The 25,442-nt window shown below is 42.6% G+C and overlaps 1 protein-coding gene across 14 annotated transcripts in view; it reads left to right on the forward strand.

Moving 5' to 3' along the window:
- NRXN3 (neurexin 3) overlaps positions 1 to 25,442 on the forward strand; it is a gene marked incomplete at both ends in the record, with an annotated part of 1,625,679 nt that overhangs the window by 461,560 nt on the left and 1,138,677 nt on the right. For all 14 annotated transcript variants that reach the window (XM_082616773.1, XM_082616786.1, XM_082616783.1 and 11 more), the window contains 2 exons: positions 11,423 to 11,861; positions 22,678 to 23,061. In XM_082616773.1, the coding sequence (XP_082472899.1) occupies positions 11,423 to 11,861; positions 22,678 to 23,061 (823 nt within the window). The remainder of the gene's footprint in view (positions 1 to 11,422; positions 11,862 to 22,677; positions 23,062 to 25,442) is intronic.

A 25,442-nucleotide genomic window follows, 5' to 3' on the forward strand; every position in this document is an offset into this window, starting at 1 on the left:
TCCATTTGGATTCCTTTTATTTCTTTTTCTTCTCTGATTGCTGTGGCTAAAACTTCCAAAACTATGTGGAATAATAGTGGTGAGAGTGGGCAACCTTCTCTTATTCCTAATCTTAGTGGAAGTTGTTTCAGTTTTTCACCATTGAGAGAGGTGCTGGCTGTGGGTTTGTCATTTATGGCCTTTATTATGTTGAGGTAAGTTTCCTCTGTGCCTACTTTCTGGAGGGTTTTTATCATAAATAGGTGCTGAATAATGTCAAAAGCCTTTTCTGCATCTACTGAGATGATCATATGGTTTTTCTCCTTCAGTTTGTTAATATGGTGTGTCACGTTGATTGATTTGCATATATTGAAGAATCGTTGCATTCCTGGGATAAACCCCACTTGATCATGGTATATGATCCTTTTAATGTGCTGTTGGATTCTGTTTGCTAGTATTTTGTTGAGGATGTTTGCATCTATGTTCATCTGTGATATTGGCCTGTAGTTTTCTTTCTTTGTGACATCTTTGTCTGAATTTGGTATCAGGGTGATGGTGGCCTCATAGAATGAGTTTGGGAGTATTCCTCCATCTGCTGTATCTTGGAAGAGTTTTAGAAGGATAGGTGTTAGCTCTTCTCTAAATGTTTGATAGAATTCACCTGTGAAGCCATCTGGTCCTGGGCTTTTGTTTGTTGGAAGATTTTTAATCACAGTTTCAATTTCAGTGCTTGTGATTAGTCTATTTATATTTTCTGTTTCTTCCTGGTTCAGTCTCGGAAGGTTGTGCTTTTCTAAGAATTTGTCCATTTCTTCCAGGTTGTCCATTTTATTGGCATAGAGTTGCTTGTAGTAATCTCTCATGATGCTTTGTATTTCTGCAATGTCAGTTGTTATTTCTCCTTTTTCATTTCTAATTCTGTTGATTTGTGTCTTCTTCCTTTTTTTATTGATGAGTTTGGTTAATGGTTTATTAATTTTGTTTATCTTCTCAAAGAACCAGCTTTTAGTTTTCTTGATCTTTGTTATTGTTTCCTTCATTTCTTTTTCATTTATTTCTGATCTGATCTTTTTGATTTCTTTCCTTCTGTTAATTTTGGGGTTTTTTTGTTCTTCTTTCTCTAATTGCTTTAGGTGTCAGGTTAGGTTGTTTATTTGAGATGTTTCCTGTTTCTCAAGATAGGCTTGTATTGGTATAAACTTCCCTCTTAGAACTCCTTTTGCTGCATCCCATAGGTTTTGGCTCATCGTGTTTTCATTGTCATTTGTTTCCATGTATTTTTTGTTTTTTTTTTTTTTGCGGTATGCGGGCCTCTCACTGTTGTGGCCTCTCCCGTTGCGGAGCACAGGCTCCGGATGCGCAGGCTCAGCGGCCATGGCTCACGGGCCCAGCCGCTCCACGGCATGTGGGATCCTCCCAGACCGGGGCACGAACCCGTATCCCCTGCATCGGCAGGCGGACTCTCAACCACCGCGCCACCAGGGAAGCCCTCTATGTATTTTTTGATTTCCTCTTTGATTTCTTCAGTGAGCTCTTGGTTATTTAGTAGAGTTTTGTTTAGCTTCCATGTGTTTGTATTCTTTACAGTTTCTTTTTCCTGTAATTGATATGTAGTCTCATAACATTGTGACTGGAAAAGATACTTGATACGATTTCAATTTTAGTAAATTTACCAAGGCTTGATTTGTGACCCAAGATGAGATCTATCCTGGAGAATGTTCCATGAGCAGTTGAGAAGAAAATGTATTCTGTTGTTTTTGGAAGGACTGTCCTATGAATATCAATTAAGTCCATCTTGTTTAATGTATTATTTAAAGCTTCTGTTTCCTTATTTATTTTCATTTTGGATGATCTGTCCATTGGTGAAAGTGGGGTGTTAAAGTCCCCTACTATGATTGTGTTACTGTCGGTTTCTACTTTTATGGCTGGCTGTTATCATCTGCCTTATGTATTGAGGTGCTCCTATGTTGGGTGCATAAATATTTACAATTGTTATGTCTTCCTCTTGGATTGATCCCTTGATCATTATGTGGCATCCTTCTTTGTCTCTTGTAATAGTCTTTATTTTAAAGTCTATTTTGTCTGATATGAGTATTGCTACTCCAGCTTTCTTTTGATTTCCATTGGCATGGAATATCTTTTTCCATCCCCTCACTTTCAGTCTGTTGTGTCCCTAGGTCTGAAGTTCGTCTCTTGTAGACAGCATATATATGGGTCTTGTTTTTGTATCCATTCAGCCAATTTGTGTCTTTTGGTTGGAGCATTTAATCCATTTACATTTAAGGTAATTATCGATATATATGTTCCTGTTAGCATTTTCTTTATTGCTTTGGGTTTGTTATTGTAGGTCTTTTCCTTCTCTTGTGTTTCCTGCCTAGAGAAGTTCCTTTAACATTTGTTGTAAAGCTGGTTTGGTGGTGCTGAATTCTCTTAGCTTTTGCTTGTCTGTAAAGGTTTTCATTTCTCTGTCGAATCTGAATGAGATCCTTGCTGGGTCAAGTAATCTTGGTTGTAGGTTTTCTCCTTTCATCACTTTAAATATGTCCTTCCACTCCCTTCTGGCTTGCAGATTTTCTGCTGAAAGATCAGCTGTTAACCTTATGGGGATTCCCTTATATGTTATTTGTTGTTTTTCCCTTGCTGCTTTTAATATTTTTTCTTTGTATTCAATTTTTGATAGTTTGATTAATTTGTGTCTTGGCATGTTTCCCCTTGGATTTGTCCTGTTTGGGACTCTGTGCTTCTTGGACTTGATTGACTCTTTCCTTTCCCATGTTAGGGAAGTGGTGTGTTTTGGGGTGTCTGTGACCTTATTATGATTTTAGGCAGCTTCTCTGCTAATGGGTGGAGTTGTGTTCCCATCTTGCTAGTTGTTTGGCATAGATTGTCCAGCACTGTAGTTTGCTGGTCATTGAGTGGAGCTGGGTCTTAGTGTTGAGATGGAGATGTGTGGGAGAGCTTTCACCATTTGATATGACATGGAGCCGGGAGGTCTCTGGTTGGCCATTGTCCTGAACTCAGCTTCCCAACTCAGAGCCACAGGACTGACACCCAGCCGGAGCACCAAGACCCTGTCAGCTACACAGAAAAAGAGAAAAAGGAAAAAAATATATATATCATTGCTCCCAAAGCCCACCTCCTCCATTTGGGATGATTCGTTGTCTGTTCAGGTATTCCACAGATTCAGGGTACATCAGATTGATTGTGGAGATTTAATCCGCTGCTCCTGAGGCTGCTGGGAGAGATTTCCCTTTCTCTCCTTTGTTCGCACAGCTCCCAGGGCTCAGTTTTGGATTTGGCCCCACCTCTGCGTGTAGGTCGCCTGAGGGCATCTGTTCTTCATTCAGACAGGACGGGGTTAAAGGAGCCACTGTTTCGGGGGCTCTGGCTCACTCAGGCCGGGGGGAGGGAGGGGTACAGAGTGCGGGGCGACCCTGCGGCAGCAGAGGCAGGTGTGACGTTGCACCAACCTGAGGTGCGCCGTGCGCTCTCCCGGGGAAGTTGTCCCTGGATCCCAGGATCCTGGCAGTGGCGGGCTGCAAAGGCTCCCGGGAGGGACGGTGTGGATAGTGACCTGTGCTTGCACACAGGCTTCTTAGTGGCGGCAGCAGCAGCCTTAGCATCTCATGCCCGTCTCTGGGGTCTGAGCTGATAGCCGTGGCTCGCGCCTGTCTCTGGAGCTCTTCTTGGCAGCGCTCTGAATCCTCTCTCCTGGCGCACCCTGAAACAATGGTCTCTTGCCTCTTCGGCAGGTCCAGACTTTTTCCCGGATTCCCTCCTGGCTAGCCGTGGCGCACTAACCCCTTCAGGCTGTGTTCACGCCGCCAACCCCAGTCCTCTCCCTGCGCTCCCACTGAAGCCCGAGCCTCAGCTCCCAGACCCGCCCACCCCGGAGGGTGAGCAGACAAGCCTCTCGGGCTGGTGAGTGCTGGTTGGCACCGATCCTCTGTGCGGGAATCTCTCTGCTTTGCCCTCTGCACCCCTGTGGCTGCGCTCTCTTCCGCGGCTCCGAAGCTTCCCTCTTCCGCCACCCTGAGTGTCCACCCGCGAAGGGGCTTCCTAGTGTGTGGAAGCCTTTCCTCCTTCACGGCTCCCTCCCACAGGTGCAGGACCCTTCCCTATTCTTTGTCTCCGTTTATTCTTGTTTCTTTTGCCCTACCCAGGTACGTGGGGGAGATTCTTGCCTTTTGGGAGGTCTGAGGTCTTCTGCCAGCGTTCAGTAGGTGTTCTGTAGGAGTTGTTCCACATGTAGATGTATTTCTGATGTATTTGTGGGGAGGAAGGTGATCTCCATGTCTTGCTCTTCCACCATCTTGAAGGTCTCCTAATATTCTTAATTTACATTAAGTTGGCTTTTGTGTTACAGGATAGCCAGAGTGGAGATAAGATTCACCTCAAGTTCCAGCTCTGGGATTGGTGGTAACTTCATAGAGCACTACCTTGAGAATTCTGAGGCTTCATCTGGGTTTAATGAGAAAGGGAGTAGAATAGGATTACATCAATTCACAATGAATTCCATCATCTAGGAAGGAAGAGTAGAGAAATGTATTTGCCCATATGGCTCCAAGAGGTGGGAGAGTTTTCTATCTAGGTGTGGCTAAAAGGATCAACTGGAAAACTTCTCTAAATTATCTGGAAACTTTTTCAGTATTCGTTAAGTCCGGTCTTGGAGAACTATGGCCCATACACGCGCATTCATGTCTTATTTGTTTGCCTGGTTCTGGTTATGCCAAGTCTGTGGTTCATTAATTTAGGAAAAACTTAGCAGGCTCTGTGAGGATGATGCAGCCTGAACTGGCACATCTTATCTCCTGTGACAGACTGAACCTTGACAGATGTATCCTAAATACCCCACAAATTGAATTGGCTGAAAATTTTTTCTACAGGATACATAGACATATGTTCTTAATCAGCCTTTTTAGCTGAATAAAAGTCCTAAGAAAGTTTTTCTTTAGAAGAATAAAATTGAGGCCTTCATGATGCCAAAAGTTGGAAGTCTTAAACTTCTTAGTGTTTCTGTCTGTAATTGAGCACAAACTTACCTGATCATTGCTTTCTCACAAATAATCCATCAAAATAAATGTTTGTCTAAGTTTTGAGGTCTTGAGTGTAAGTGATAATGACTTGCATCATTAGTGAGGCTCTTGGGCTGGCACCCATCGTCCTGGGTTTATGAGGTTAGAGTAACTGACTGGTCCATAGTGCTTACTCGTGTGCTCTCTCTCTCTGGACTGCTTGCATGGCCAGGTGACAGATGGCTTTCTTTATTTTTTTTTAAATGAGGAAGGAACTGAGGACTTGGCTGGTTCAACTTCAGTTCTTAAGTTTGTCTGGATTGTTCCTACTACTCCTGCTTGCTTTCTGTCCCTTTTATCTTTGCCTACTGCTTTCTTGCAAATTAAACCATAGATCAGAAAGTATAAACTGGTAGTCTTTGGTGAGATCCAGCTTTCGGATATGTTTTGTTTGACCCACAGAGTGTTGGATCACACAGCCTTTTAAAAATTTAATTAATTGCCAACATTTCTACTCCTGGTTTCAACTTTATCTGGAGTCTCTTTGGCCTTTATTTTGAACCCTAGAACTTAGACATTTTTTGGCTCCTGCCTTGCAAGTCTGAAACTCAATTCCCATTTTCTATTTCTGGTGCTTCATTTTTATCTTTGGCAGATCCTGACCACTGTGAACAGAATATAAAGCATGAAAAGGGTGGTGTCCCTGCTATGCAGCAGTAGGGACTCTGGGCCCCAGGTTGGATGTCAGCTGTAGCTCATCAGGCCATGAGTTAGTTTCCTGATCCCTGTTAGAAAGACCAGAGATGTAGACGTGGCCCCAGCCATGCCAAATATTAGCTTCTTCTGACTTTGGAAGCTAGGAGGACCATCTGCTGCCCCATTTGTGTTTGAACTTCACTGTTGGAATTTGGTCAGTGGAACACTGTGATAGATAATGATGTTAATGCTAATGAATCCTAAATCTGTGCAAGTGCATGGTGTGTGTGTGAGAGACAGAATAGCTACCATTAGGCATTTTCACATATTATAAATGCCACATTAGGCAAGTATATAATTTTCAATTCTTATTTTAACTTCAGAATTTGTTAAATCCAGAGTCTGTCACTAGTCTCTTGAGCTGACAGCTGGCTTCAAACTTAGCCTCTGAGGCAATCTTTCCATTCTAATGACTCCATGCCAGGCTATCCTGTCTGGTGATCTAGTTATGGCTTCTCAAAGAGAATAACAAAATTAATCGTGATAACTACCATTTATTGAATGCTTATGAAGTGCCAGGAACTGCTAATGTACTTTTATATATGATCATATTATCTCATTTATTTCTTAAAACCCTGTGAAGTGAGACTTGTTACCTATAGTCTACAGGTGAAGAACCTGAGGCTGAGGCACCTTAACTGTTGTCCAAAGTGGGGAACAGGACTCAGACCCCACTTAGGGTGGCTGTGAAGTCCGTGATCTTAACCACTAACCTGTGCTGCCACTTGAGCCCAACATCTAATTTAATGAAGATACGAGTATTTATTAAGCACCTGTACAACTAGGTGCTGTTTCAGATTTTAAAAGCTGTAATGTGTATTTTTTGCTAATAAGGTGTTTGAGGTTTGCTTAAAAGATAAGACCTGTGCTTATTCAAAGATAACAAGGCTGAGTGTTTTGAGTGACAAATGAGTGGAGCAGATAATTCACAGGAAAGAAAATCACAGCCGACCAGAGTCCTCAGTTGCCTGAAGGACGGAGGGGAAGTGGTGGAGAGAAAGTAGGATGTGTGATTCTGTGGCAACCCCAGAAGCAAGATTCTTTCACAGGGCTTCTTATTTATTTACCCTGAGTAGGAATGTCACATGTTAAGAAGATTAGCCCCTCCCACCCCAATTTATCTAAAAGCTGCACCATCCTGTAAGCTGAAGAGAATAAACTCATTTTGTTATTATCTATTGTTGAAGGATTAAGTTGGGGTGGAGAACAAATCTTTGTCTTTTGCTTGTTGTATGTAAACTGCTCCACACATAGGTATAAAGTTGAAAGGCTTTACTGGGATTTGTTGTCAACACTGTTCCACATCAAGGCCCCCTGACACTGGCTTTTTGCCACCGTTCTGTTTCATCTGGCCTAGATACTCCAGAGAATGTCCCCCAGTGTCCTGACTTCAGATATCCTCCACTGACCTGGATCAGGTGCTCAGACGTCAAGTCACAGGCCTATAAATCGTGGTCCCATAAGCCGATCTGGTGGGTTTTTTTGAAATTGCCCTGTGTGTAGACACATAGAGGATTAAAGGTGCTTTAAAAACAAGAGAAAGGAAAGGCCACATGGTAAACCTTCTCTTCCTGGACAGAAGAAACAGTACCAAGAGGGCATCTGGACACTGCAGAGCACACACACTCCCCCATTCCTTCCAGATCTCTTGCTGAAGTGCATAGGAATGTGGCATTTACAGCAGAATTTGTGGACATAACGTTCTCAGAAAGCTGAGAACAGGGTGTCCTGGGATAAGATGGAAGAGGGAGAAAAATACTCCTGTGAACTGGGACTGTCTGTACCCCTTAGATTCACTCTCATGAACCTGCTATAGGCCTCGAGCACCATAGAAGAGTTTAACATGAAAAAGCACATCTTGTAGATTAGAACAGCTTCTCCTTTTCCCATCAGGCTTAGTGGTTTGGCCAGTAAGGCAGACAGCTTCATCACAAGCAGGCAATGTAAGAATTCTAAGTTTATCAAATGGTGGGTGGGCATCAGTAAGAACCAGAGTCGTCAGAGAGGGCCTGGAATGGGTTTGGATGTAGATCCTGGTGAAGGGGCACCATCAGAGGCTGGAGACCAGAGGAAGGCACTGTAGGCTGGGAAACCTACAAGGTGAGCACATATGTAGAAGTTCTAATCCTGAGTTCACACAGAGGCCTCCAAGTTGCCTTGGAGTGGGGAGGAGTAGGGATCCAATAGAGAGGAGAGACCAGGTTTGAAGGGCTTAGCACCTCTGCATGGAGCTCAGTGTGTTTTATGTGCGTGACTTAAGAGGTTTCTGCTTTGTGGGTAGGCATGTGCTACCGGAGAGCTTAGAAATTGCCACCTCTGGAGGATGGCCTTGCCCCCATGCAGTCAGAGAGATCTGGGTTCAAGTCCTGGTTGTGCCCTTAAGGGGTTATATGATCTTGGGCAAGTACCTATCACCTCTGAGCTTCCTTTTTGCAAAATGATGCTAATGCTACCTATTTCACTTCCTTAATTTGGATGATATACATTCGAGTTTTTATGAAGTGTCTGGCACATAGTAGGCTCTCAATAGGTGGTAGCTGTTTTCATTGTATTGTTTGTGTTGTCATGGCTTGCCTTACTCCTGGTATTATTCCTATGTGCCTCTGTATCAAAGATTAGGGAGACAGGGCTTCCCTGGTGGCGCAGTGGTTGAGAGTCCGCCTGCCGATGCAGGGAACGCGGGTTCGTGCCCTGGTCCGGGAAGATCCCACATGCCGCAGGGCGGCTGGGCCCGTGAGCCATGGCCACTGAGCCTGCGCGTCCAGAGCCTGTGCTCCGCAACGGGAGAGGCCACAACAGTGAGAGGCCCGTACCACAAAAAAAAAAAAAAAAAAAGAGGTTACTCAGCCGTCAGTGGGAAAGGTGTGGAAACTGCGTATAAATAGACAAGTAATTTCAGGGCCGTGGAGTAGATAGAGAGCTCATTTTCAAATAGCTTCTGAGAGAAGTCTTTGGTAGTTTCTGGCCCGGATTCTCTTGTCTGTCTCTGCAGAAATCTGCACTGTAGTTATTCACTGTGTGTCCCAGTCTTGGACATATACCCATTTCACAGAAGAGTTCCTCCTCATATGATGCTGCATCCTTTTAAAAGTTCTTTTTCTTTTTATCCTCCTGCCTCCTGTAGGAATGTTTGAGCTCTTTCTTCACTTAAAGTTCAATGAAGCCAAGCCTTAGTCTGTCCCTTTGGGATGAGCTGTTGTTCTACATTAATAATTAACCTTTACAAGAGCTCTGGTCATAGGCATTTAACCCAGATTCAGAGAAAGTTGAAGTTTGGTTATGACAGAGAGATCTCACATGTTGGGGAGTGGGAGGTCGAAGGGAGAAGCTACCGGTCATTAAACTTTTATTGTCTGTTTTCTCGTTTAGTCACTTGAGTGTTTGCCTAAGGATCTTGCAGTTTTTCCCCCTTGCACATGGTCAGTCCAGTAGAGCTAAGATGAGAAATTTAGCTTTTGAATTGGGAAGATGAATATGCATGATTTTCTATGTGTTATTAAAGATGAGCTTCATGGGTGCTGGTAGTAACTGTTGTTCTGAGTGTCCACAAGTGGTAAAGCACATGGACTCCAGAGCCTGACTCTCTGGGTTCAAGTCCTGCTCTGCCAGTTACCGGCTGTGTGACCATGGGCTGGTTCCTTAACTACTCTCCATGTCTGTTTCTGCATCTGTAAAATGGGGGAATGATGGTAGGTATCTCAGATGGGTGTTGTCAGGATCTAATGGGATGCTAGGCTTCAGATCCTTAGCACAGTGACTGGTAGTAGGTGCTCAGTAAATATTAAAATTGTTACTATTTTCAGTGTTATTGACTATGGTTACACCCATGGTAAAGGTCATCTAGTAGGTGAGACATTTTTAATTCTTTGTTGTTAGTTAGATATTAAAAGGCAAATATCTCTGCTTGCTTCTCTCCTGGTGTTGGGGAGAAGGGAAACAGTTCTACAGCTGGATGTTAGGGATTAAATGGTATATACTGGAGTGACTCATCCAAGTAACTTTTTATCACTGAGATGGATTGTAAGACTTTAGCACTTAAGTCTTGTTACTTTATTAAAAATGGAGATGGGCTTCCCTGGTGGCACAGTGGTTGAGACTCCGCCTGCCGTTGCAGGGGACACGGGTTCGTGCCCCAGTCCAAGGAGATCCTACATGCCGTGGAGCTGCTGGGCCCATGGGCCATGGCTGCTGAGCATGCGTGTCTGGAGCCTGTGCTCCACAACGGGAGAGGCCACAACAGTGAGAGGCCTGCATACTGCAAAAAAAAAAAAAAAAAAAAAAAAATGGAGAGGATAAGACAAACTTCTCTGTGGAAGGGATAAAATGAGTTAACAGCCACGACAGCCACCCCCAAATAGCCGAGATTTTTATGCCCATACCATGTGCCATTTCTAAGTGCTTTGCATGTGTTAACTCATTTCATCCTTAAGAAATAGTCTACTCCTATATTCGCATTTTCAGAGGAGGAAGCAGACCCAAGTGAGTTAAATAACTTTGAAGTTCACACAGCTTAGAAGTAGTGGATGTGGGATTTAAACCTAAATGGGGGTCCTCATCTAGAATTTGAATAAGACAATGTGATGGACCTAGCAACATGGTTTGCATGACCAATACTCAAAAATGCTAGCCCCTTTGCCTTCTGTTTTTGCTTGTTTATTATTATGGTATGGATGTAACATTGCATGGAGATCAGAGGACCAAGACCTATCCAAGGGTACTGCATCAAAATTCAGTTCTAATAACAGCAAAACCTTTCTGAAATTCTGATCTTGGGGAACAAGATTAATCCCTGCTTTTATATGGATTATACTGGGTTTAGAAAGTCATAATGGGTTTTTAAAAAACGTTTTAGGGTGTTTCATTCTCTCACTGTGTGTATATAGAGGACATGTGCAATTGTGCAAAAAAATATAGATCTCCTTCTCCACCAGCGCTTAACACTCAGTCATCTTCTTTAAAAAGAAAAACAATACAACAGGGTAGAGTGAAAAGTAAGTCTCCCTCCTCTCCTGAATATTAATCCCACAAATCCTCTCCCCAGTGACAATTTTATAGTTTCTTGTGTTTCCTTCCAAAACTGTTTTATGCATTTACAAGCATATATGCATGTAACACACACTTCCCAACACACACACCCTTTGCACAATGATAGCATAATGCACGCTGTCCTGTTCCTTTACTAATTTCACTTAATGTTACTCAGAGTATCTGTGTCAAAACTGGGAGCAGTACCTTGTTTATTAGGGCTGCATAATGTTCCATTTTAAAGATGTGCCCATCTGTTACTGCTGGTCATTTAGGTTGTTTCTGGTCCTTTACTGAGGACAGTTCAGTAAATATCTCTGTAACTAAGTATTTGTGTCTGTGCAACTCAGTCTCTTTTGATTTCTACTTGCAAGCTTATATTGTTTAACTTTCTGACAGTGCAAAAAATTGGCCAGGAGGAAACAGACAAAAGGAATATAATGGAAATATAGGGGCTTATTCAGGGCATGTGGGCACCTCAGAGGTCTGTGCAGATGCTTTTTCAAGTGCTGTGTCGTGTTTCTCATTGTTTCAGACTGTTGTGTCCTGAAGCTTCCTTTTGGGCCTTTTCCCTGGGTGCCCAGTGAGCGGTGGATGGTTACTGTTTGCAAGATTAATTCATGTGGCCCTTGTCTGGCTTTTGACAGGTTGTTTATAAGAATAATGACATCCGTCTGGAGCTGTCTCGCTTGGCCAGAATTGGGGACACCAAGATGAAAATCTACGGTGAGGTCGTATTCAAGTGTGAGAATGTGGCCACGCTGGACCCCATCAACTTTGAGACCCCGGAGGCTTACATCAGCTTGCCCAAATGGAACACCAAACGCATGGGCTCTATCTCCTTTGACTTTCGCACCACTGAGCCCAATGGCCTGATCCTCTTCACTCATGGCAAGCCCCAAGAGAGGAAGGATGCTCGGAGCCAGAAGAACACCAAGGTGGACTTCTTTGCTGTGGAACTCCTCGATGGCAACCTGTACCTACTGCTTGACATGGGCTCAGGCACCATTAAAGTGAAGGCCACTCAGAAGAAAGCCAACGATGGGGAATGGTACCATGTGGACATTCAGCGAGATGGCAGATCAGGTAGGAAGAAGCGGGGGGTGTGTGTGTGACTGAGACTAGGGGAAAGCTTCTGCTTCCTTATATTTTTTATTTTAGTTTTTGACTTGTTTGCTTGTTGATTCTTTTGCTGTTCTCCTTGATGCTTGTTATATGATTACGTAAGATTATGTTTCTGAACCAGACACCTGTCTCATCGATGGCTGACATTCTCCCCCTCATCTCCCCTGCCACTCACTGCACAGTGGTCTCAGTGATAGCTCCAAGACCCTGGGGCTAAGGATGGTTTTACAAGCAGCATTTCCACTGCTACCAAAGTGACTGTCATGTCACTTGTGTGATGGGTTTTTTCCCTCTTTATTCTCCTTTTTCCATCACCGTGGAAACCAATTGTGACATCACAGATGCTGCATCATGTGATTACTCTGTAGGATAAGCTGCACCGTGCAAGAGTTTATGCAGTGAGACACCCTTCAATAATTGGCAAGAGTCGTATTGCAGGGAAAAATTATGACAAGAAAGGAAAAGGCAAATTGATTTTTCCTAAAGTCATGTTCAATTTAAAGCCTTCCTTTGGTGTGAAAGCCTATATTTCACTCTTTGCTCAGACCTTACTAACTTTCCCTTCCTCTTCATAACCTTTTACATTGGGTTTAAATGGCTTTGTTTGTTTCTGCAGCCACAGACCAAACAAGCTAGCCCCAGGCAGTACATAACCACTCTGGAATAGTAACAAAGCAGGGTGGAGGAAGGAAACACAAATAGAGAGTCTGAGGCTTTTGAATAGCTGAACAGTCTGCCTCACTTTCTGTGGACATGTGGCAGTGAAGGTCACATTCTGTGCCATTAGAAAGGGCATTTCACCCAGAGTAGTAATTAGAGCATTTGAATTTCACACTTGTTTCCTGATTCTCCATTTAGGTAGTATTGTACTCAATAAGGGTCTTGGCTATATTTTCATATTTTTAAGGATTTACTCTCCTGGTAAACACAAAAATGTCTTCTGTTTAGACATTTTTGCATTTGGCCAACAGTAGAAAGCAATAGGTTCCCCTAAAAGGCTGTAGCCACTAATGGCTGAGCTTGCGGGGATGGCTTTTCTGCATAATTCCAGAGCTAGAGGGGTGGCGGAGATGAGCAGTGTTGCCCTAGGTAAGGAGCTGGTTGGGTTCTGTGCAGAGGGCAGACAGGTGACAGATTGCAGACCTGGATGGTTTATTGCCCAGCAGGATGCCTTATCAATTGCCTGAAATTTGATCAGAACCAAGAGGCTTCAAATTAAATGTGCTTGTTGGGCAAGAATGAACATTTTGTTCTTTTTTAAGAGAAAAATACACAAAAAATCATTTCTGAGGCCAAATCTTTTGAAATTTTATCCATTAAAAAATGTCAGCAGGGGCAGAGAGCTAGAAAGCTGTCTCAGAATTATAAGGGACACACTCCTGTTGGTTTTTAAGACTATGCGTTTTGGGTCTCTGGAGTTCGGACATGGTTGATGGGTTTCATGATTGACTCACCTAGACCTTGGCACAGCTTAAATGTCACCTATCTGTGTCACAGGCAGGCTAGAACATGTAAAATTGCCACATGTCTGTTTCTGATATTCTCAACACTAATTGATTTTTCAAGTAGGGCAGTTATTTTGTTTTGTTAGAACCATCAGTAGACCCATTTTTTTGACAAATAAGTTTGGATTACAGAGGCCTTAAATTTTATACCTGGGTGCTATGGCATTGGCTAATATTCTGAAATACTGATAAATTTGATCAAAGCCTATAAAAATTTACTGAATAAACAAACAGTTGTCATGTAAAAGCAGCATAGCAAAATTTTAATATGATATACTAAACTTCATTTCTTCATGAGGATATTTTCTGGTATGTTCTTATAGACCTGTATTAAAATGACTAATTATAAAAACACAAGTGTATCTAATTGTGGTACCTCCTTCCTTGCTCATCCTGAAGAATATGACTGAGAGGTGATCTCAGGAAACTTTCATCTTCATTCCCCAGCTGAGGGACTGATTCTCAAAACAGTTGTTGTCCCACACTCAGAGGATGAATTTTCCTCAGGATATATTTAAGGGTCCACTATTTAAATCAGTTTGGGTACTGTTCTTACTTGGCAATAGATGCTTCTCCCTGTTAGGTGGTGATCAGATTAACTCTGTGGATATGTGGTGGGTAAAGAAAGCAAACTGCAAGAGAGAAGAAAAGTACCCAAGCCTCAACTTCCTCATTTGTGAAATAGGGGAAATACGAATGCCTACCTCACAGGATTGTTTTGAGGATTGAGTTCAGAAAAGCACAGAAAGTACTAAAAATGGTGCCTGGGACATTCTTATTGTTATGTAGGTTTTTAAAAGATTAAAAAGCAAAAAGGCAAAGCAGATTTCTCCAGGAGAAAACTTCCAGGGAAGAGTAGGGGGAAGCACGCCTAGCTGAACCTTCCAGAGACCCCTCATGCTCTTTCTACTCTTCTACCCCTGGGTTGACTTTGTGATTTAGAGGGTACTTCACTTTCTTGATCTCATTTGATCTTCTAGGCCCTTCAGGCTGTCCCCTGTCATAGCTGAGGGAATTGAGACTCAGATAAGTGAAAGCTGGCTGATGGATGGCCCAGTTATCTTGGTACCAATAAAGCACTTTAAGAATACTAAATTTCTAAAATTTCTGGCATGAAGTTTAGATATCACTCTGATTTAACAGTTTAGGAAATTGAGCTGTGGAGGAAATCGAGGGGTTCAGTGACTGGTACAGGGTCAGAAAGACTAGAATCCCTGTTCCCAAGTTCCCAGGTCAGGCTCCAGGGTTACATCTTCTGTGATTTCATGTGCCTGGTCTAGCTCTGGTCTCATCTCTTCTTGACTTCCTCTGGCCTCCTGTACTCTAGCCACACTCCTGCCTGTCCCAGGGCCTTTGTAGGGGCCATTCCCTATGCCGGGCACATTCTCCCCCTGGGACTTGGCATGGTTGGATCCTTCTCAACATCCTGGTTTCAGCTTACCTCTCACCTGCTTAGAGAAGCCTTTATCGACCATACACTTTAAAGTTGAACCCGTGGGCTGCTGTAGCACCCATTTTACTCTTTTCCTCCCACTCGCCATTTTCCAGTTTCTGTTTATTGGATGATTTGTTTATTTTCTGTTCCTCTGCTGTGGAACATCAGCTCCATGAGAGCAGGCACGCCTTTCAAGTTCATTTATGTGTCTAGAACTATACTAGAGACAGAACAGGTGTTCAATACATGTTTGTTACATGAGTGCCTAAAGAAACATGTTCCGAAGATGATGGAGGAGTAAGACGCGGAGGTCACCTTCCTCCCCACAAATACATCAGAAATACATCTACATGTGGAACAACTCCTACAGAACGCCTACTGAACACTGGTAGAAGACCTCAAACTTCCGAAAAGAAGGCAGAGCACAACCTAAACAAGCTCCAGAGATGGGTGCAAGCCGCGGCTATCCGCGCGGACACCAGAGACAGGTGTGAAATGCTAACGCTGCTGCTGTAGCCATCAAGGAGACTGTGTGCAAGCACAGGTCACTGTCCACACCCCCTAGGAGGCTGTACAACACGCCACTGCCAGGGCCCTGTGATCCAGGGACAACTTCCCCGGGAGAACACACGGCACGCCTCAGGCTGTTGGAATGTCACGCTGGCCTCTGCCACTGCAGGCTCGCCCCACATTCCAAGTATAACAACTGTACCCCTCCCTCCCCCAGGCCTGAGTGAGCCAGAGCCCCCTACTCAGCCTCTGCTTTAACCCCCTCCTGTCTGGGCAGGAACAGATGCCTGAGGGCGATCTACATGCAGAGGTGGGGCCACAACCAAAGCTGAACCCCAGGAGCTGTGCAAACAAAGAAGAGAAAGGGAAATTTCTCTGTGCAGCCTCAGAAGCAGTGGATTAAATCTCCACAATCAACTTGATGTACCCTGTATCTGTGGAATATCTGAATAGACAACAAATCATCCCAAAATTGAGGTGATGGACTTTGGGAGCAGCTGTAGACTTGGGGTTTGGTGTCTGTGACTGATGTGTTACTGATTTTTATGTTTATCTTAGTATAGTTTTTAGTACTTCTTATCATTGGTGGATTTGTTTATTGGTTTGGTTGCTCTCCTTTTTTTTCTTTCCTTTTTTTCCCTTTGTTTTTATTATTACGTTTTTATTTTAATAATTTTTAAAAATTTATTATTTTTTTTCTTTCTTTTCTTCTCCCTTTTCTTCTGAGCCTTGTAGCTGACAGGGTCTTGGTGCTCCAGCCTGGTGTAAGGCCTGAGCCTCTGAGGTGGGAGGGCAAGTTCAGGACATTGGTCCACCAGAGACCTCTGGGCCCCACATAATATCAATCGGCGAGAGCTCTCCCAGAGATCTCCATCTCAACACTAAGACCCAGCTCGACTCAACGGCTAGCAAGCTCCAGTGCTGGATGCCCCATGCCAAACAACTAGAAAGACAGGAACGCAACCCCATCCATTAGCAGACAGGCTGCCTAAAGGCATACTCAGTTCACAGGCACCCCAAAACACACCACCATATGTGGCCCTGTCCACCAGAAAGACAAGTTCCAGCCCCACCCCCAAGAACACAGACACCAGTCCCCTCCCCCAAGAAGCCTACACAAGCCACTGAACCAACCTCCCCCACTGGGGGCAGGCACCAAAAACAATGGGAACTATGAACCTGCAGTCTGTGAAAAGGAGACCCCAAACACAGTAAGTTAAACAAAATGAGAAAACAGAAATATGCAGCAGATGAAGGAGCAAGGTAAAAACCAACCAGACCAAACAAATGAATAAGAAATAGGGAGTTTACCTGAAAAAGAATTCAGAGTAATGATAGTAAAGATGATCCAAAATCTTGGAAATAGAATGGAGAAAATACAAGAAGTGTTTAACAAGGACCTAGAACTAAAGAGAGAGCAAACAATGATGAACAACACAATAAATGAAATTTAAAAATCTCTAGAAGGAATCAATAGCAGAATAACTGAGGCAGAAAATGGATAAGTGACCTGGAAGATAAAATGGTGGAAATGACTGCCACAGCAGAATAAAGAAAAAAGAATGAAAAGAATTGAGGACAGTCTCAGGGACCTCTGGGACAACATTAAATGCACCAACACTCTAATTACAGGGGTCCTAGAAGAAGAAGAGAAAAAGAAAGGGTCTGAGAAAATATTTGAAGAGATTATAATTGAAAACTTCCCTAACATGGGAAAGGAAATAGTCAATCAAGTCCAGGAAGTGCAGAGAGTCCCATACAGGATAAATCCATGGAGAAACACACCAAGACACATATTAATCAAACTATCAAAAATTGAATACAAAGAAACAATACTAAAAGCAGCAAGGGAAAAACAACAAATAACATACAAGGGAAGCACCATAAGGTTAACAGCTGATCTTTCAGCAGAAAATCTGTAAGCCAGAAGGGAGCGGCAGGACATATTTAAAGTGATGAAAATGAAAAACCTACAACCAAGATCACTCTACCCAGCAAGGATCTCATTCAGATTCGACAGAGAAATGAAAACCTTTACAGACAAGCAAAAGCTAAGAGAATTCAGCACCACCAAACAAGCTTTACAACAAATGCTAAAGGAACTTCTCTAGGCAGGAAACACAAGAGAAGGAAAAGACCTACAATGACAAACCCAAAACAATTAAGAAAATGCTAACAGGAACATACATATCGATAATTACCTTAAATGTAAATGGATTAAATGCTCTAACCAAAAGACACAGACTGGCTGAATGGATACAAAAACAAGACCCACATATATGCTGTGTACAAGAGACACACTTCAGACCTAGGGACACATACAGACTGAAAGTGAGGGGATGGAAAGAGATATTCCATGCAAATGGAAATCAAAAGAACGCTGGAGTAACAATACTCATATCAGACAAAATAGACTTTAAAATAAAGACTATTGCATGAGACAAAGAAGGACACTACATAATGATCAAGGGATCAATCCAAGAGGAAGATATAACAATTGTAAATATTTATGCACCCAGCATGGGAGCACCTCACTACACAAGGCAAATGCTAACAGCCATAAAAGGGGAAATCGACAGTAACACAATCATAGTAGGGGACTTTTAACACCCCAGTTTCACCAATGGGCAGATCATCCAAAATGAAAATAAATAGGGAAACACAAGCTTTAAAGTACACATTAAACAAGATGGACTTAATTGATATTCATAGGACATTCCATCCAAAAACAACAGAATACAGTTTCTTCTCAAGTGCTCATGGAGCATTCTCCAGGATAGATCATATCTTGGGTCACAAATCAAGCCTTGGTAAATTTAAGAAAATAGAAATCATATCAAGTATCTTTTCTGAGCATACCGCTATGAGACTAGATATCAATTACAGGAAAAACAAAAACTGTAAAAAATAAAACACATGGAGGCTAAACAATACGCTACTAAATAACCAAGAGATCACTGAAGAAATCAAAGAGGAAATAAAAAAATACATAGAAACAAATGACAATGAAAACATGGCAACCCAAAACCTATGGGATGCAGCAAAAGCAGTTCTAAGAGGGAAGTTTATAGCAATACAATCCTACCTCAAGAAACAAGAAACATCTTAAATAAAGAACCTAACCTTACACCTAAAGCAATTAGAGAAAGAAGAACAAAAAACCCCCAAAGTTAGCAGAAGGAAAGAAATCATACAGATCAGATCAGAAATAAATGAAAAAGAAATGAAGGAAACAATAGCAAAGATCAATAAAACTAAAAGCTGGTTCTTTGAGAAGATAAACAAAATTGATAAACCGTTAGCCAGACTCATCAGGAGGAAAAGGGAGAAGACTCAACAGAATTAGAAATTAAAAAGGAGAAGTAAGAACTGACACTCCAGAAATACAAAGCATCATGAGAGATTACTACAAGCAAATAGATGCCAATAAAATGGACAACCTGGAAGAAATGGAGAAATTCTTAGAAAAGCATAGCCTTCTGAGACTGAACCAGGAAAAAATAGAATATATAAACAGACCAATCACAAGCAGTGAAATTGAAACTGTCATTAAAAATCTTTCAACAGGGCTTCCCTGGTGGTGCAGTGGTTGAGAGTCTGCCTGCTGATACAGGGGACAAGGGTTCGTGCCCCGGTCTGGGAGGATCCCACGTGCTGCAGAGCGGCTGGGCCTGTGATCCATGGCTGCTGAGCCTGCGTGTCCGGAGCCTGTGCTCTGCAATGGCAGAGGCCACAACAGTGAGAAGCCCGAGTATTACAAAAAAAAAAAAAGAGAGAGAAAAAAAAAAAGGAAAAATCTTCCAACAAACGAAAGCCCAGGACCAGATGGCTTCACAGGCAAATTCTATCAAACATTTAGAGAAGAGCTAACACCTATCCTTTGCAAACTCTTCCAAAATATAGCAGAGGGAGGAACACTCCCAAACTCATTCTATGAAGCCATCATCACCCTGATACCAAAACCAGACAGAGATGTCACAAAGAAAGAAAACTACAGGCCAATATCACTGATGAACATAGATGCAAAAGTCGTCAACAAAATACTAGCAGACAGAATCCAACAGCACATTAAAAGGTTCATACACCATGATCAAGTGGGATTTATCCCAGGAATGCAAGGATTCTTCAATATACACAAATCAATCTCATTATCAAACTGAAGGATAAAAACCATATGATAATCTCAGTAGATGCAGAAAAAGCTTTTGACAAAATTCAACAGCCATTTATGATAAAAACCCTCCAGAACATAGGCATAGAGGGAACCTACCTCAACATAATAAAGGCCATATATGACAAACCCACAGCCAACATCATTCTCAATGGTAAAAAACTGAAAGCATTTCCTCTAAGATCAGGAACAAGACAAGGTCACCCACTGTCACCACTATTATTCAACATAGTTTTGGAAGTTTTAGCCACAGCAAACAGAGAAGAAAAAGAATAAATGGAATCCAAATAAGAAAAGAAGAAGTAAAGCTGTCACTGTTTGCAGATGACATGATACTATATACATAGAGAATCCTAAAGATGCCACCAGAAAACTACAAGAGGTAATCAATGAATTTGGTAAAGTAGCAGGATACAAAATTAATGCACAGAAATCTCTTGCATTCCTATACACTAACGATGAAAAATCTGAAAGAGAAATTAAGGAAACACTCCCATTTTCCACTGCAACAAAAAAATAAAATACCTAGGAATAAACCTACCTAAGGAGACAAAAGACCTGTACTCAGAAGACTATAAGACACTGTGAAAGAAATGAAAGATGTTACAAACAGATGGAGAGATATATCATGTTCTTGGATTGGAAGAATCAACATTGTGAAAATGACTCTACTACCCAAAGCAATCTACAGATTCAATGCAATCCCTATCAAACTACCAATGGCATTTTTCACAGAACTAAAGCAAAAAAAATCACAATTTGTATGGAAACACAAAAGACCTGAATAGCCAAAGCAATCCTGAGAAAGAAAAACAGAGCTGGAGGAATCAGACTCCCTGACTTCAGACTAAACTACAAAGCTATAGTAATCAAGACAGTTCAGTACTGGCACAAAAATAGAAATAGAGATCAATGTAACAGGATAGAAAGCCCAGAGATAAGTCCATGCACCTGTGGTCACCTTATCTTTGTTAAAGGTGGTAAGAATATGCAGTGGAGAAAAGACAACCTCTTCAGTAAGTGGTGCTGAGAAAACTGCACAGCTACATGTAAAAGAATGAAATTAGGATACTCCCTAACACCATATACAAAAATAAACTCAAAATGGATTAAAGACCTAAATGTAAGGCCAGAAACTGTCAAACTCTTAGAGGAAAACATAGGCAGAACACTCTATGACATAAATCACAGCAAGATCCTTTTTGACCCACCTCCTAGAGAAATGGGAATAAAAACAAAAATAAACAAACGGGACCTAATGAAACTTAAAACCTTTTGCAGAGCAAAGGAAACCATAAACAAAACCAAAAGACAACCCTCAGAATGGGAGAAAATATTTGCAAATGAAGCAACTGACAAAGGATTAATCTCCAAAATTTACAAGCAGCTCATGGAGCTCAAAATCAAAGAAACAAACAACCCAATCCAAAAATGGGCAGAAGATCTAAATAGACATTTCTCCAAAGAAGATATACAGATTGGCAACAAACACATGAAAGGATGCTCAACGTCACTAATCATTAGAGAAATGCAAATCAGAACTATAGTGAGGTATCACCTCATGCCGGTCAGAATGGCCATCATCAAAAAATCTACAAACAATAAATGCTGAAGAGGGTGTGGAAAAAGGGAACCCTCTTGCACTGTTGGTGGGAATGTAAATTGATACAGCCCCTATGGAGAACAGTATGGAGGTTCCTTTAAAAACTAAAAACAGAATTACTATAAGACCCAGCAATCCCACTGTTGGGCATATACCCTGAGAAAACCATAATTTAAAAAGAGTCATGTACCACAGTGTTCATTGCAGCACTATTTACAATAGCCAGGAGATGGAAGCAACCTAAAATGTCCATTGACAAATGAATGGGTAAAGAAGATGTGACCCATATACACAATGGAATATTACTCAGCCATAAAAAAGGAGTAAAATTGAGTTATTTGTAGTGAGGTTGATGGAGCTAGAGTCTGTCATACAGAGAGAAGTAAGTCAGAAAGAGAAAAACAAATACCGTATGCTAACACATCTATATGGAATCTAAAAAAGAAATGGTTCTGAAGAACCTAGGGGCAGGACAGGAATAGAGACGCCGATGTAGAGAATGGACTTGAGGACACGGGGAGGGGGAAGGGTAAGCTGGGACGAAGGGAGAGACTGGCATGGACATATATACACTACCAAATGTAAAATAGATAGCTAGTGTGAAGCAGCTGCATAGCACAGGGAGATCTGCTCTGTGCTTTGTGACCACTTAGAGGGGTGGGATAGGGAGGATGGGAGGGAGATGCAAGAGGGAAGGGCCATGGGGATATGTGTATACATATAGCTGATTCACTTTGTTGTACAGCAGAAACTAACACAACATTGTAAAGCAATTATACTCCAATAAAGGTGTTGAAAACATGAAAAAAATAAAATATTTGATTTATAGTCAAGAAAAAGAAAAAGAAAGAAAGAAACACATTCCCATTAAAATTTATCAAAGGCAATGAATGTCGAAAATGTCCCCTGGCAGGGCTGGTAGCTAAGGCCAGTACAGAGGGTATCAGCTCATGGAGAGAGAGAGATAAGAGCAGGTTCCATCCTTCTGGTGATGGTGAGCCAGTGATGAAGACTCAGGCAGGACCTACAGCCTCTGTCCCAGGTACAGAGTAAGAAGCACCTTACATATATGAGCTCATTTACTTATCACACCAACCTGTGAGGTGGGGACAGTTCTTTTCCCATTTTACAGATAAGGAAATTGAGGACCAGGAAAGAGAAGTCACTTCTTCAATGTTATCCAGCTAGTACGTAGCGGGGCTGGGATTTAAACACAAGCACGGTCTGTGCTGTTGTCAACCTGTATGATGTGCAACCTCTCAGCCAAGACTTTTAGGTAGAAAAAAAGATAATCATACTAGGTGCTAGGCCCCTGAGATTCCTCTGGGCCAGGCTGTCTTAGCTCGCAGGGATTGGAACCAAGTGGCGTACATTGTCCTTTTTACCATTTTGCGGCATTTCGTTCCCTTGCTTACATTGTTCCTTTCTGGCCAGGCAACAGTGGTCTCCCATCTCACCTGCTAGGCTCCTTTCGTTTGGTTCATCAACTGGCAGCCTCACCTGTGATGCCAAGAGGGCTGTTAGCTCACTTTGTTTCTGTCCTCCCATCCCAGGTACCATATCAGTGAACAGCAGGCGCACGCCGTTCACCGCTAGTGGGGAGAGCGAGATCCTGGACCTGGAGGGGGACATGTACCTGGGCGGGCTGCCAGAGCACCGTGCTGGCCTCATCCTCCCCACTGAGCTCTGGACCGCCATGCTCAACTACGGCTACGTGGGCTGCATCCGCGACCTGTTCATTGACGGGCGCAGCAAGAACATCCGGCAGCTGGCGGAGATGCAGAATGCTGCGGGCGTCAAGTCCTCCTGCTCACGGATGAGCGCTAAGCAGTGTGACAGCTACCCCTGCAAGAACAATGCCGTGTGCAAAGATGGCTGGAACCGCTTCATCTGCGACTGCACGGGCACCGGCTACTGGGGCCGAACCTGCGAGAGGGGTGAGTAGGCCCTCGTAGTGGCACACTGGGTCTGAGTGGGGGTGACGTGCTGCAGCTGTGTCCCTGGATACACCTGCCTGTGCTTCCTTTGCTACTACAGGCTCTCCCTTTGGACCTCCCTGTGCTTGCATTCTTCTGGAGAAGAATTTTCTTGGGTTCACTGCTTTCCAGATCAAACTCTTTCTAGTTCTGGATTCTTGGATTTGTTTGGCTAGGGTTGGGTTGTGGAGAGGGAAACTTTAGAGTAAATAGTACCATGATCATGCTACTTTCTTGATTAAGTGTTAGACATCTATTTGAGAAGGTGAATTCTTTTGGGATTCGGGATGGGCTCACCAACTGGCTGTTTCCTTTGTTCATTTAACTCATGCTTTTTGATGCTTTCTTTGTGCTAGCTCTTGGATTCGGCGTTAGAAATACAGTATTGAACAAAATAGCCCCAGCCCTATTCTGTGGAGCTTGCTGCCTAGTGGAATACTTAGCTGTTAAATAATCACAGTCATGTTGAGTTTTATAAGAAGCAGTGTTATGTGTTGGTTAAGAACATGAATTCTGGGGCCAGACTCGGTGAGAGATGTGGCCCTCATGGAGCGATACAAACTTTCTTAAGATAATATCTTTGAGACTTGATTTCCTCATTTGCAAAATGGAGATAATTAGGTACCTACCTCACAAGATATTAATGAGGATTAAGTGAGTCAGTAGGTTCCTGGACTATGGAAAGCATTTAGTAAATGTTAGTGATTGTTACAGTCATAATTATTGTCATCAACATCATTAAAGGAAAAGCACGGAGAAGTTTGGGAGGCCTTTGCAAGGGCACCCAACATACTGTAGAGGTTCATAGAAAGCTTCAAGAAAGAAATATATAGGTTGAGACTTGAAATATAAGTAAGAGTTAGCTTGGCAACGAGGTGGGAGGAAGCCGGGTGTCTTTTACATGAGGGAAACATGTGCCAAGAGGTAAGAGACCATGGCACACCGGGACTTCCCTGGTGATCCAGTGGTTGAGACTTCACCTTCCAATGCAGGGGATGTGGGTTCGATCCCTGGTCGGGGAGCTAAAATCCCACATGCCTCGCAGCCAAAAAAACCAAAACATAAGCAACAGAAGCAGTATTGTAACAAATTCAATAAAGACTTTAAAAATGGTCCGCATCAAGGAAAAAAAAACTTAAAAAAAATATCTCCTCTAAAAAAAAATCAAAAGAGACCATGGCACAGTTGAGGAACCAAACAAAGTCCGTAACAGAATGGAGTGTGTAGTGAGGTGGGGGAAGGGTGTGAGAGGTAGCTGAAGAGTTGGGGCACAAAGAGTGGGGGCTGACCATTTACAACAGGCCAGGATGCTGGGGGAAGCCCCTTTCTCTCTACTGCTTTAGGATCTTACACTTGCACTGAATTTACAGTTTGGGTAAAGGGCAGAGATAAAGGTAAGCAAAGAGACAACATCAAGACAAGGAGATCCTAGTCTATAAGCCACATCCAGATTGCAGCTTGGTTAATTGTTTTATATGCCAAGCACACAGAATCTGGCTGGCTGTCCATGAGTTGTCAGTCTCTATTTTGTATGAAAGGATAATTTACATAGTTATCAAGTTTTGCTGAGGGCGTAGTTCTAGGGCTTTGAGGATACTGTGTCTGTAGTAGAGATAATTTCTGTCTACAGAAGCTTATCATTTCTTTAGCTGAGGGGTTGACACATCTATATAAGAAGCAGTAATAAAATGATACAAGGCAGCAGCATGGGCTGGACCACTAGGGGGACATGGAAATTTAGTGAAGACTTTCCTGAGGAGAGGGACATGCAGGGTCTCACCCTTAAAGACTACCAGTGGCCAGAATTGTCCAGGTATCAGAAGTCTGGTGATAAGGAGGGATCCTGGAACATGCTTGGATAACCAGTCAAGGATTTTCAAGGAGTCATTTTTGTGAGGTCAACCATATTGCTAGTTAAAGTATATTTCAAGAGAACTGCAAACCTTCCCTACAGCTGGACCAAAAGGAGGACACAGGATATTGGAGTAAAGGAAAAGGAGCTTTTTTGGGGGCTCATAGAAGTGAAATTCAGATTCACTGAATTTTCAAAGCAGCCACCCCAGAACATGAACTAAGATGGCGAGGCGGCCATTCGGCACAGAAGTGGGTCTCATTTGGCTGGCCAGTCTGTCAAGCTCCTGAACTCTTTCCAAATCTCTTTTTAGGGTAGACTATCCTGGTTGCTGGTTTGGGGAGATAGAAAAGTCATTCGACCTCTGGGATGCATGAGACCATTTTGATATAAGCCAGGAAATTGTGGATCATCCACTGTCTAGGAAGGTAGTGTAAGAACCGAAGGTCCCTTCAGACATCTCACTTCTTTCTCCTGGGTATCTTTCCAA

The sequence above is a fragment of the Mesoplodon mirus genome (genome assembly GCF_964341445.2).
Source record: "Mesoplodon mirus genome assembly, chromosome: 4".
NCBI classification, from domain to species: Eukaryota; Metazoa; Chordata; class Mammalia; order Artiodactyla; family Ziphiidae; genus Mesoplodon; species Mesoplodon mirus.